A 14,770-nucleotide genomic window follows, 5' to 3' on the forward strand; every position below is an offset into this window, starting at 1 on the left:
CCTAAAAACTTTTTTAGTCTTGAAATAGAAAGAGGTGAAAACTATATATTCTTACATCAGACTATATATATATAGAGAAATGATTAGATAGATTTAATATGGTTGATGCCAACTGCAACAGTGTACCACTTGACCCAAACATTAAATTCGAAAAGAATATATCAGAAATAAATAGTAAAATACCATATGCTCTCTAAAGCATGTAATTATACTTAGTCGGCCTGCTATAATATATAGTATTAGCTTAGTGAGCCGATATCTAAATTGTTTTGATTATAGTCATTGGAATGCTGTCAAAAGGATATTGAAACTGTAGGGACACACTGTATGTTGCATGTAATTTATATTTTGCTGAACGTACATTTTGTAGCTGCACGGGAGTGTGCCCGACAGCGGCAGTCAGTCGTTTCCAGTCACCCGCCACGCTAAGCCATACTAGACCGTTGGGTACCGTACACATTCTAAGTACTAAGTAGTAACTAAAGTAACAAATGTAAAAGTGGTGGACAATATAGACTTTATCCTTTATTTGGTGAATTTTATTTATGCAGCCTTCTGATAGTCAAGTGAAGGAGTTATAGAGGCAACACACTAATACAACATTAGTGGTCTAATACCGAATAACCCACAAACTCCACAAAACATTATGGTCTACACTACACGCGTGAAACACAAAATATAATAATGAAACTGAAACTGGGAGATCCATGACAGGATATGTGTTTAACAAGAATGGTGTTGCGGTAACATGGGCCAGTCAGCGTTAACAGTTTATAGCACTTTCTACTACTGAGACAGAGTTTATGGCTGGATGCAGTGCCACTGTGAAAATGTCCCATTACTATGAGTAAAATTATTAATGTTAAGAACGCTATAGTTTGGAGAGAGTGTTGGAGGTAATCATATTATAGAGATTGTGCGTTTGCCAGCTTTGTGCACCTGGCTTTATATTCTCAAGACCGTACTCTGTTTTAACTATGTAAAGTTGTTGTACAATTATAATTAATATACTGAGTGATCAATCTGAGTAAATCACAATACAAAACATGTAAAATCACGTTTAATTACAACAATAATAAATAAGTGCGTTGTCATTAAGCACTTGAGCGATGCTGGAGTCGTCGGTTTAGGCGCACTTCTGGCGCCACGTGTCCTCATCCAGCACGAAGGGCTTCGTGATGGAGACAAACTCGTCGAGCGGACACAGCAGCGCGCTGCACCCCTCCACCTGCAGGTACATCAACTCGGCGTCCGGCGAGCTCTGGTACACCGGCTGCGACACAACAACAACGTGTGACATAATATTACATACATAATAACATAACATCACGCATTTATCCCCGAAGGGGTATGCAGAGGCGCAACTAGGGCACCCACTTTTCGCCAAGTATGTTCCGTCCCATGATGTGATAGGGGGCGAGCCTATCGCCATATCGGGCACAAATTCCAGACTCCGGGCTGATACTGAGCAGAAAAACCCAAATATCACTTTGCCCGACCCGGGATTCGAACCCTGGACCTCAGAGCGCTATTGTACCGGACATGCAATACAACTACGCCACCGAGGCAGTCATAATATTAACCTGTGTACATGGCAGTAATGTCATCCACTGCTGTAGTACTCACCAGCACGACATAATCACCAGTATCAGTGCGCTTGCGCAGTTCCAGCGCGAATGAAGAGCAGTATGGTGGCACGCCCTGACGCGGCGTGATGCGCGCCGCCGCCATAACGGGGTACACGTTAGTATCGTGCGCGGAGTAGATGCGCAGGGGCTGCGACACGTCGCCGCTTGCTGCCGAGGTCATCGCCGTGATGACGTCGTTCATGTACACACCTTCAACATCATATCACAGTTATAAGTCAAGTCTCCATCACGCCAGTCTCCACCTATCGAATAGCTAAATGTATTGTAAAATATACTACTTCGAATTTCATGGTCTAATTTAGGGGCAAAAATTAGGTCAAATGCAGATTTTATAAGTTGTATGAGGATTGGAATGAAGTAAATCCTTAATTTCGTCTACTTTGCACATTAAATGATCAAATTTATAAAAAAAAAAATAGAGACAAAATTCTTAATATTATAGAAGTAAGGAAAATGAGGGTGTTTGTGTTTCACGGTTAAAAAATTATTAATTTATTTAAATTTTAAGATTAAAATAAAATTTTGTTTGAATAACAATGCTAGTGCAAGCCTTAATCCATCTGCTCTTCGACTATGGTGATGTGTGCTTTTTGTACCTGAATGCAGATCAACTCAATAAACTTATCCGTCTTTTCAATAACTGCATTCGGTTCATTTTCAACCTTCGCAAATACGATCGCGTTTCCGTCTATTGCTCCCAGCTGAAGTGGTTACCAATCTGAGAGCGGCGTAAATAGCGTGCACTTTCTACATTTTTTTCGCTTCCCAAGTCTCCCCTGGCACCTTCCTATCTATCTCCACACTTAGCTCGGTGGTAACCACAACGGGAATCTTCGCACTTCACATAATATCCTTCTTAAATTTCCTCCACACACATCTGACTTTATCTATTATTCTTTCTACGCCCAGTCCCTTTTTCTGGAACGCGTTCCCATTCAAAGTAAGATCCACCACTACATGGTTGGTTTCAAAACGAGAGTTCGGAAACTACTCCTTGATAGTTTGGCAGAATTTCCTCTATAGTTTCAGTTAATACCATATATGTATAATATTATTTATGTATTTATGAATGTATGTAGGTATGCATGTAATACCTATATTAATATTATGTAGGTTTTATATTCATCAGTTATACTACATGACCCGGTGAATTTCGTATCATGGATCACCTTCATGGATCTGGTGGTGGGACCAATTATGGAAATTTTACTTTACCACCAACGCGTAGATTCACCGTTGTATTTTAACGCTTCACAATATTAAGTAATCGTTGTCATGTCCCCACTTGTTACGGATTGGTCGGCGCAGTAATCAATTTCCGCGTCGTATGGAATGCTACTTGTGCTTGTTGTTTATAGGAACACTGTATGTCGTGCTCACTGTTATTGTGTTTAGTGTGCTCGAATTCATTCCATTCTAAGCCTATCTTTTCATTATTATTTACTGTGGAATGCAGTTTATCATTATGTGTCTCGCTAGTCGTTAGTGCGGTTTACAGGTAAGGTAGCTCGTCGCACATTTGATTGACTTCGACGACCTAATTCAGATCTCCTTGGCATTTTAAAACAGAGTCCTCGCGCACTGACAAAATGATCATAGATTTTAATAATGGCCTTGAAAGAACTATAGCCAAATACGACCTGACCAAAATGTGTCGCGACCCTTAATGATTGATATGTCCAAAAATAGGCACTGCCTTTTAAATTACAAAATTCAATTAATTTTATTCGGGCCGGAAAAAATATTTATCATAAAGATAAAAAACTAGTTTCCTCATAATTTTTCATTCATTGTGAACGCATCTAAACTAGATTTGTCATAATCAGTGGCACACGTTCCATTTCGGACACTATAGTTGACGTTTTTTTAAGTAGGTACATTGTGTTGAGAATTATTTTTATTTATTGTCGTAATGAGTTATCGTATCTTTTTTTGGTATATACATTTAAAGTAAAAATAACAATTATTGGTTAAGATGCGATTTACAAATTATATACATATTTATTTTCGTTATCTCATAACGCATGAGACAGAATATACAGGTTGTCCCAAAAATAGTGTCAAGCAGTGTTACATAGATAGAGCAACCCTTGGGGTATCCGAATCATCCCCATATATGTTTCGCGATTTTTCATAGTTTTTGAGTTATGAATATTTTTCTGAATTTTTAAACAATTTCTATTTGAACAATCAAATATATATTTTTTTAAAGTAGAAGATTCTTAAGTAGAAGATTTTATTGTTGCAACAAAATTTTCATTAAATGTACTTTTTTGCTAAAAACATCGGATTCGTAACTTTAATGAAAATTATTAAAATTTTTTGTGTAAAGTGAAAAACTTATGTTCTATGAATTATGAGTTAAATTTTCTACTTTAAATTAAAATTCTAAACAGGTGACTTCGTGGTTCCAAGGTAGTCTAAAAATTCTCCAGACTCTCAATTTACATATTATTCATTATAAATAAATAAAGCTTTTTAATATTATTCAGCATTTCGCGTTCCTCTAAATTATACCATGAATGTAATTTGAAATGTACGTTGCGAGTTACGGCGTGAGTAAAAAGAAAGAGAATGAGAAAGCGCTTCGTCAAGACTCACCGGCCTCCAGCGCCACGTAGTCGTCATCACCAAATAAGACGTCCATGGCTGCGCCAGCAATTTCCTTGATTTCCGGCAGCAGCGCCTGCAACTCCTCGGTCAGCGGCACGCCGAGGCTGATCTGTAAATTCCTGTCGTTATTACGAGTCATGCTGTTCTGGAAAAAGAGACTTTGCGGACGTCTAAACACCCCCTTCTATTTGTTGGTCCTTATTCCTTTCTTTTAATGTTGGCAAGGCTGTTAATATAGCGTCCGAGCACATATCATTTATATAATACTACACATTAACCAGTCAGGACGAGTTCATCATGATTGTTTAAGTACGATAATAGCCATCCTGTTCGTTATAATTGACACCTTTCCCCACGAAAAATAATCACAGTTATATCATGTTATATATGTAGAGCCCCACCTGACTTTTATAAACGTCGTAGTAGCCATAGGCGAGCACTGGTGTTGCGGTGATGTTGGTGCCGATCAGCTCCGACCACTGGTTCAACACGTCCGTGTAGCGCTCCATCGCCGCTGAGGTGGACGACATCTTGCTGGCGAAAGCTTTTACGACCGGGGGGCAGTTTGAAATGGCGAGGTTCTACGACAAAAGATACCTCTTATTCGTTGCGTACAACACATGTAAAACTAACTTATGTTTGTTACCACACATAAGGTTCAAAATATTGGACAGCCTCAGCGGCGTTTAATCTGTTTATTTAAGGATCAACAGCTTCACAATCTAGCTTTAACACATCCAATGATATGAAAAACAATAAACACATTGCCCTCCACTGTGCAGCGCAATATCCACCATAAACCTCCGATGACACTTATTAGACGCATTTTATTCATAGTGGTTTGTTTGAGAAAAGTCAGGCTCTGTCTGAGCATGGGCGGAGTCACTTACGGGGTCGTATTTAGTAGGCACCATGGTGTAGGGGGTGGGCTGCCAGGGGAGAGAGTCGCTCCAGTTGTCATCACCGGCGGGGTACACGGCCGCCATGGCGGTGAGCACGGTCATTTGGGCGCGCGTGGAGTCCGTCGAACGAATGTAGATCTCGGACGAGTTGTAATGCGCGGAAATGAGGCTGCCGTAACGCTTGCGTATGGACTGGCCGAGCCGGTACGCGGTTCGCTTGCCCACCTGCATCATTCAATATCGTGTTATAACAGCTGTAGTGTTGGCTTGTTATGTTACTCCAACACAAAGCTCTCCTTTTCTTATAAATGGGTTAAAAAAATCATTAATGGACCACGCTGGTTTACTACGCATTTTTCAATAGTCAAGTTCTTATTTCGACAGCGCGTTGTAAATCTAGTAACGGCCGATTTTGAAAATTAAGTATTTCCAAAAGTTGTTTGTTTTATGTTTCTACAAGGAATAAATCTGAGTGCCATACGACATGTGATAATGGTCGCAGTAGATACTTACATTGGTGAGTTGTCCGTAGCCGTAGGGCTCGGAGGCCTTTCGCAGTGCGTCCACGTCGTTACTCAATTCTAGCGAGCCCTGCACGGGCGTGCGGTCTCCGTGCCGGTGAACCTGTATGTTCAAAAGATATTGAAATTATATTAACCCTTTTAACTAACGAAGACCACAAGCAAGATCTTTGCTTTTGCACCACGCTTCTATGAATTAAGATGAATAGTTTAAATAATCGCTCACCAAGACCGTAAGAACGAGTTCGCTGTCAGCGAGGACTTCGTCGGCGAGCGCTTCCGCTGCGATCAGAGCCGCTACGGTTACTAGCGTCAGCAAAGAGTTCAAGTGGAGGGCCATGCTGCGATGATGGAGGCTAGTGGTGGTTGGTGACAGGGTTGCAAAGTGCTGTGCGTCGCGGTCTCGTGCCTCGACAAGTTTTATACTCGCCGCTGTGGCCGCGCTTGCGCATAGAACTTGCGGCGATGTTTTATAGCGGATTATAATCGGGATTAGTGAGCGATTAATGACACACGCTTGAAGTGATTAAATTTATTTGGAGTTCCGCGCATATTGATCTGACATTTGTACGTTAGGTGTGTGGTGCATTTGTATAGGGGCCATCAGGGGGTCGTCCGCACTTCGTGTACGCTGTGTACATTTCGCACATTGAGGTGACCTCCGGGATGGACGGCAGCGGGGAAGATAGGCCTCATGCTGCCGTTGACGCCGAGAGCGTCCTTCGTTTGCGCGGGTGCTTCTGAGCCCCCCTTCCATAGAAGACGGCCGCACCAGGCGGCACCGCAAAGGGGCGGGTGCGGACGACGACTTAGACTTTCCATATATATTATAATTCTCTTTGACTTAGACATTTCTGTCAAAGGAAGCCCGTACCCTTCCCTAATGCGCCGAAGGGGACCACCACGGACTTTTGGTTGGTATGCCGTGCGTTGCATATAAGGTTAAGGACTCGACCCGGCGGTCGCCTAAAGGTTATCAGCAAATCCAGGTGGCTCAACGCCGGGTCGTAAGGCATGGTGATCCCAACATAACCGCTCAGTCGCCCCCTACAAAGGCTGGGCGGTAGTCATAAGTCACTTTTTTCGCAACAACAAAAAGAAGTAAGAAGGTTAGTGCTCGAACTAAATGAGAGTAAAATGAGGCAGAATGTTAGAATTTTAAATTTGGAACTCTTCGATTAAAGTTTAACTATTCTAAAAAAAGTGTTACGATTTTACAACACTCATCCTCCGATACTACGGAGCTTCTGAGCTCTGTTTAACATCAAAAAAGAAAACTTTATGGCCCCCGCTGTCACAGCAAAGGAGGCGCCACACCTCGCGTTGGTGGTGGAGACAGATACTTAGTCCTCGCTCGCTCCACTAATTAAGGGATATAATATTATGGTGGTAGAAACTGAGCTCAACGCTCTAAGCCATACGTCTCCCCTCGCTAACATCACCTCTCACTCGTCCACGAGACTAAGTGATACTGCAAAATATTACTATCAAAAATATATATTATATATATACAACCTGATCACCTACGTCCGTGACTATTCCGCAGTCAAGGGAATGTGACCCGGTGGACCCGGGCCAGCGGCCAGATGTAGCACGTGTAGTGTGTAGAACTTTGCGCGAGGAGTCGAGTGATAACCGTCAGTTAGGGTTTAATTATAATATATGCCTGTGTGGACTGTTTTGTCAATTTTGTTTACTATATTTGATTGCTCGAGAATATCAGATACTACTACATAATAGGGAACCGGCCTATGCTTGATTTTGTACATTATTCTATATGTAATGGTTAATAATACGAAAAAGAAGCACTCCTGCGAAAACTGCATAACAATTGGTTAAAATATGAGTGAGTAATTCATATTTAAAATATTGTAACGTGCATAAGTGGGCGCGATGTGGGGCTATCGCTTCATTTCTTTTTTTCGCACGCGTCGTAATTCCCGATGACGCCACATGTGGATATTTCGTCTCTTTTCTGTTTCTTGTTAATTACCCCTTCCACCGAAATTCAAAGACTTATAACTTGTTAATTTTTTACCGGATTTTAATAATTCCTTCTGTGTTATAATTTATATTATGTAAATATTTGATAATAGTAAAGAACAAAAATGAGTCCAGTACCCTATTCCTGAAAGGGTTATACACTCATATGGGAACATAAAATTTATGTATTAACTATTTTGCAAGCAAGTGAATGCTAAACAACAATAAAAAAATTAACAATTGTTTCGAATCTAAAGTATTCTACGCGACATCTGGAGTCCCGCAAGGTTCCCATCTTGGCCCGCTCCTCTTTTTGGTCTTTATTAACGACATCACAACCATCATCAAACATAGCAATATTTCTATGTTCGCAGACGATTTAAAACTATTTAAAGTCATTATTACTGACGAGGCCTCAGTACTCTTACAAAACGATATTGATAGTATCAGTGGTTGGTGTATGAATAACGGCATGCGCTTAAATGTAAAAAAATGTTCCCATATCAAATTTAGCAGAAAGAAAACATGTTTGCCTTCTAAATATAATCTCGGAACGGAAGTCCTAACGGAAGTTACCGAAGTTCGTGATCTGGGTATAGTTCTGGATGGTAATCTCAAGTTTACATCTCATGTAGACATGATTATCAAAAGGCCGCTCGTATGCTCGGCTTCATTAAACGTAACTCGAAAGGTTTCAAATCGCCCCGCACTAAAATTATTTTATATAACTCTTTGGTGCGAAGCCATTTGGAATTCGGTAGTGTTGTTTGGAACGCCTTATACAGCAAGCATTCCCAACGAATTGAAAATCTACAGCGATCATTTTCTCGTCATCTCATCTCTCATCACCTGGGATATCGCACAGGTGTCCTTATGAAAATCGTATGGCCCATTTCGAAATGGACAGTTTGTATATTCGTCGAAAGCTTCTGGACTTGTCATTCCTATATAAGTTAGTTAATAATAAAATTTCATGCAGTGAACTCCTCGAAAACATCAGTATAGCAGTTCCTTTCAACAAACCCAGACGCCCAATAACTAGTATTTTTAAAACACCTTCTTACAGAACTAACTTAGGTCTAAATGCTCCAATAACTAGATTATGTGCTCTATATAATAAAGTTGGCACTAAAGTGGATATTGATATATTTAATGATTCTGTAAAAGTGTTCAAAGAAAGACTGCTGGAATATCTCAAAAATTAACATGTAACTTTTTATAAATTTTGTCAACGAGATATTCTCAATAACCTTTTCTGTTGCCAATTATATGACGTTGTTTACAATAGTTTTTATAGACAAATTATTTAGTATATAATTGTTACTCATTGATTTAATTTTTTTTTTGTACTGTATAATTTTCTACTTCCTATTATTATGTTTTAGATTTTAATTCAACATGTTGTTAGTGGTAAATGCTGTGTTCACCTATTAGTAGCACACATATCAGATGCTGTACCTTATAGTTTTTTATAATATTGATTGATGTAATATGTAGTGCTGTTGGTGTACCTTATTACAAATAAATAAATAAATAAATAAACAATTGTATTTTTTTTTTCTCTGTATTATGTACTGTAGTTTATAATTTCACCTGATTTTGAAAAGAGCAACACCAGACATTCCTGCCGGTTCTTCTCTGGTGAGAACTGCTTCCCGAACTCGTCGTAGAGTTAATATTGACGTAATCTCAATAACGTATAACAATTTATAGGTTCAAATAGATGATTTCATTTCATTATAAGGCATTGGATTAAAACCCCCACTGAGTACCCATTTACTGAGTCAGCGAACTCCTAACATGTATCAGTCCTGGACGTCATAGTCTCTCTGTGTGCAGACCAATTGTAGTCTAATCCTTTATTAGCGGTTTTTGCATATTATACCTACTTTAAAGTTTTAACTTACATCTCAATATACATATTATATAAATCATCATTACCTTTCTCATTTATATTAATAATAAGATTATCTAATGATTTACAGTCGCCAGTGGAATCGTCGGTCCGTGTGACACGCCCTCCGCACGTCCTCGTCACGCAAGCCGGCGCCGGCGCCGAGTCATGCTGCTTATTAACAATAAACGTCGATTGCAGGTGACATTCACATAACTTCATCATTCCATCTACTCGGTGGGGTGACGTACTGTATCAGTAAAGGAATGGAAAGCAACTGTGATGCGCACGGGGAGAAGGGATTCTTGTACACGGGCGCTGCAGTCACTCCACTGCACCTGATGGGAAGTGAAGTAGGGTTCAGATGGAGTACCGACCGACGAGACATTATTATTTCCGCCAATAGACTTAATTGAACCGGATATGTATAGGCTAACCCAGAACGCGACACACTTTTGTGAGCGACTATTGCCTACGGTGGTTATTATCAAGCCGGAGGATACGAAATATATCCTACCACCGGCATGAAGGATGTTGTATTCAGTGTAATTATGAACCATTATGAAACTTTAAATTGTATGTCTCAGGGTTGGGGGTGACGAGTGCAGTGGAGTGTGTGATTCGAAGGTCTGGATGGTGTCGCTTCTATTAATGGATGGTCGTATCGCTCAACACAAGGCGAATAGCATGTTTGTCTTGATATTCAATTGCAATAAATAATAATAACAAAAAAAAACTTTGAACGTTGTTCAGCCTCCATGGTGATGACCGTCCGAAAAGTTAGTCCTATAGTAACCACTTACATATCGGCGGTTGAAAGGCTCATGGACTCTGGCGAATTTTTTTTTCGAAAATTTATCTAGTTTAAAAAAACATAGAAAAAAGTGCTGATTTTAAATATGTATGAAACTTGGTGTCGCAAAAAATTTCGCTTAAGTCAAGTAGCCTTTCAACTATCGATATGTTTCAAGTTCTCAACTAGTCACTTGTAACACTAGAACGACTATGCGTTGAACCAGATGTAATAATTCTATCCGAATGCTGGCTCAATGTAAATTGTCACATACTAAAAATACCCGGTTATGCTGTTTTTACCAACACAATTATGAACAGATGTGGTGGAATCACTGTCTATGTCAAGGATACTTGGAATACTGTAGTGTATCATGTCAGGACTGCAATTTTTTACAAATTCAAATTAACAACCAAATAACTATATTAGGTATTTACCGCTCGCCATCTTTGAAGGACACTAGTAACTTTTAAAATGTTCCAGATGACAAATTATCGCAGATTACAAAACGCCAATCTGTTACTCGCTGGTGATATTAACGTAGACATATGCAGCGTCTCTTTAAGTAAGGATTGTTTAGACTATCTCTGCCTGCTGGCAAGTTACAATTTCCTTCCAGCTATTTCTATTCCAACCAGGGGACCCGCGTGTTTGGATCACATTTTTGTAAAGGATACGCTAAGCTCCTTCGGTATAGTATGTCGCTCAAGCATAACTGATCATGACACATGCATGCTTAGTCTAGGGGCCCCAAAACCGGAACTCACTGTGAAGGCTCCAAAGTATAAAAATAGTTCACGATTTACGAGTGTCATGTATAAGATGGGGGTAGTTTAAATAAGTCAGTCAGAGTTTGGATGTGCAAAATAGAAAGTGTGCTGCACCAGAATAATTACGAAACTTATGTGAGTTCATAACAACGGGAAAACGACTGGGCAGAAATATTAGAGATGAACGTTGATAATCTGGCAGCTGAAAGTTTCATTGAACAATTGATCGCTGTCATCACTCGTAACACTAAGCAAATTCTTATTAAACATGCTAATCACAATATTAAGCCTTGGATCACCCCGGATCTCATTCGCTGTCAAAAAATTGAGACCAACTTCACATTGCAACTAGAAAGAAGCATGACAATGATATAAACCAATTTTATTACAAAAGATATCGGAATTTTCTTTTTACACTACAACAGCGACTCAAAGCTGAGTAGGAAAGCAAAACTATTCTAGACAATAAAAGTAATCCAAAAAAAATGTGGAAAACAATAAAAATATAACACATGTGCAATATTCCTATTTCTTGTACTGTCTGTCCCTAACCAATTTACTACTATTAAAGAAAATCCCATGCATTTTTATAATATTTGCAATGACTATTTTACCGATGTAGGAAAACGACTTGCTGAAAAATCCTTAACGTCTTGCATACTTTAGAAAACACAATATTTCCAAATACAAATAAATTGTTTCTTCTAAACACTCCTTCCTTTAAAAACCTACAGATTCCTTTGAGATTGGTAAATAGATAGATAATCTCAAAACTGATAGCGCCCCAGGACTGGATGGTTTCACTCCTTTTATTTTGAAACTAGCTTTTGCCCGCGGCTCCGCCCGCGTTACAAAGTTTTTCGGGCTAAAGTATTCCGTTATAAAAGTCACGCTATGTATTTTCCCGGGAGCCTATGTTCTTCCCAGGGTCTTAAACTGTCTCCATACCAAATTTCATCTTAATATGTTGGGTAGTTTTTGAGTTTAACACGTTCAGGCAGTCGGATGCAGCGGGGGACTTTGTTTTATAATATATTTTTGTAGAACTTTTTAAGAGGAACAATCCCGTCATACATCATTGTTGCATAACTGTAACTGTTTACGCAGCGCACGCAACGGAAGCTCTCAAAACCAATCAATTTTCCCCGTTTTTGCAACATGTTTCATTACTGCTTTGCTGCTATTGGTCATAGCTTGATGATATATAGCCTATAGCATTTCAAAAATAAAGTGCTATCCAACACAAAAAGAATTTTTCAGTTCGATCTGATAGTTCCTGAGATTAGCCATTACTGCTCCGCTCCTATTGGTCATAGCGTGATGATATATAGCCTATAGCACTCCACGAACAAAAGGCTATCCAACGCAAAAAGAATTTTTCAGTTTGGACCGGTAGTTCCTAAGATTAGCCATTACTGCTCCGCTCCTATTGGGTATAGCGTGATGATATATAGCCTAGAGCACTCCATGAACAAAGGGCTATCCAACGCAAAAAGATTTTTTCAATTTGGACCGGTAGTTCCAGAGATTAGCCATTACTGCTCCGCTCCTATTGGGTATAGCGTGATGATATATAGCCTATAGCACTCCACGAATAAAGGGCTATCCAACACAAAAATATTTTTTCAGTTCGAACCGGTAGTTCCTGAGATTAGCCATTACTGCTCTGCTCCTATTGGGTATAGCGTGATGATATATAGCCTATAGCACTCCACGAACAAAAGGCTATCCAACGCAAAAAGAATTTTTCAGTTTGGACTGGTAGTTCCTGAGATTAGCCATTACTGCTCCGCTCCTATTGGGTATAGCGTGATGATATATAGCCTATAGCACTCCACGAACAAAGGACTATCCAACGCAAAAGAATTTTTCAGTTCGGACCGGTAGTTCCTGAGATTAGGCATTACTGCTCCGCTCCTATTGGGTATAGCGTGATGATATATAGCCTATAGCACTCCACGAACAAAGGGCTATTCAACGCAAAAAGAATTTTTCAGTTCGGACCGGTAGTTCCTGAGATTAGGCATTACTGCTCCGCTCCTATTGGGTATAGCGTGATGATATATAGCCTATAGCACTCTACGAACATAGGGCTATCCAACGCAAAAAGAATTTTTCAGTTTGGACCGGTAGTTCCTGAGATTAGCGCGTTCAAACAAACAAACAAACAAACAAACAAACAAACAAACTCTTCAGCTTTATATAATAGTATAGATATAGATTAATTAAAACTATGTTCTCGTCCCACTAACATATATTTTCAACCTGAGCTATATAAACGGGGTCGTTCCCAAAATCTGGAAACTAGCTGTCGTCACCCTAATTCATAATCCAAATAATTACAAGCTCATTTCACCATAAAATATTTTTGGAAAACTTTTGGAGAAGGTTGTCAACAAACAACTCATATCGTCCCTTGACAAATACAACTTACTCTCTGATAATCAATTTGGGTTTATCTGCAAAAAGTCTACTGAGGGCGCCGTTTTTTCCTTGGTGGATGCAGTGTCAAAAGACTTGGATCATGGGAAATGTCGCTTGGGAGTCTTTCTTGACCTTGCCAAGGCTTTGACATTGTATTGGTTCAAATACTTTTATCTAACCTTGAGATGAGAGCAATTATGATCACTTGGCACAACGACTCCATAGAGAACATTTATTTATGTATTTATTAACATTTCATTTAAGTATATAAGCGGACTTAATGCCAAAGGCAGTTTCTACTAATCGCCCTTAAGGTGGTGCAGAGATAAACAATGTAGGTGCATATGTTAATGGTGAAATATACACATATTTGAATAAGATAAATATATAAATATATACTCAATATATAATAAACTGTAAATCATAGTGGTGGTTCTTTCATTCTAACCAACAGCAGTTCTCTGACTATCATTTTAAATGCCAACCGCGTAGTTGGCCTTCTGATTTCGATACGGAGTGAATTCCATAAAAGTATTGATTGAATGGAGAAAGAAGAATGAATGAAGTTAGATGTATGAGGGGGTGAGAAAAAGATTGTTAGAAGAGCGAAGGTTCCTGTCATGAGTATAACACAGATATTGGAAATTAGAAGATAAACACTAGAAGGGGTAGTTGATGTAAGTAGAGAAAAAAGAGTAGTAAGGGCGTGCAATGACCGGCGCTGGCGTATAGGCAGCCATTTTAGTTGTTGTCGATAGGTGGGGATGTGGTCATATTGACGAAGATTGTACACGGATCGAATGCAGTTATTAAGAAGGCGGTCCAGTTTGTTAAGATGATCTGCATTCAGATCAAAATAGCACACGTCACCATAGTCAATTATAGGAATGATTAAGGCATACACTAGCATAGTTTTGGTATTTGGTGGAAGGAATTTCTTCAAACGAAATAGAGCGCGAAGAGTACCGGTGACCTTCCGACAGGCAGATGTTACCTGGGGCCCCCAGCTCAAGTTGGAGTCGATGTGTAATCCGAGATCCTTAACGCTCGAGCACCAACGAATGACGGAGCCTTTGAATATAACAGAGGGAATAGATGAAATATCCAACCTGTGTAAAAGCCTTGAACTGCCTACAATAATGGCCTGACAGTTTTACCGGGGGTTTACCGAAAGGCCGAAATTGTCGGACCAATTTTTAATATAAGTTAAGTCCTTATTTA

The 14,770-nt window shown here is 39.5% G+C and overlaps 1 protein-coding gene across 1 annotated transcript; it reads right to left on the reverse strand.

Moving 5' to 3' along the window:
• Positions 1–1,126: 1,126 nt before the first annotated feature.
• LOC115449038 (prostatic acid phosphatase-like) lies at positions 1,127–6,025 on the reverse strand. The gene is made up of 7 exons (XM_030176727.2): positions 5,912–6,025; positions 5,678–5,788; positions 5,153–5,389; positions 4,664–4,843; positions 4,251–4,407; positions 1,627–1,838; positions 1,127–1,273 (listed from the first exon to the last, which is right to left on the reverse strand). Exons 1-7 carry the CDS (start codon positions 6,023–6,025, stop codon positions 1,127–1,129), a joined length of 1,158 nt encoding a protein of 385 aa, XP_030032587.2.
• Positions 6,026–14,770: the final 8,745 nt, after the last annotated feature.

Source organism: Manduca sexta, chromosome 7, assembly GCF_014839805.1.
Source record: "Manduca sexta isolate Smith_Timp_Sample1 chromosome 7, JHU_Msex_v1.0, whole genome shotgun sequence".
Classification (NCBI taxonomy): Eukaryota; Metazoa; Arthropoda; class Insecta; order Lepidoptera; family Sphingidae; genus Manduca; species Manduca sexta.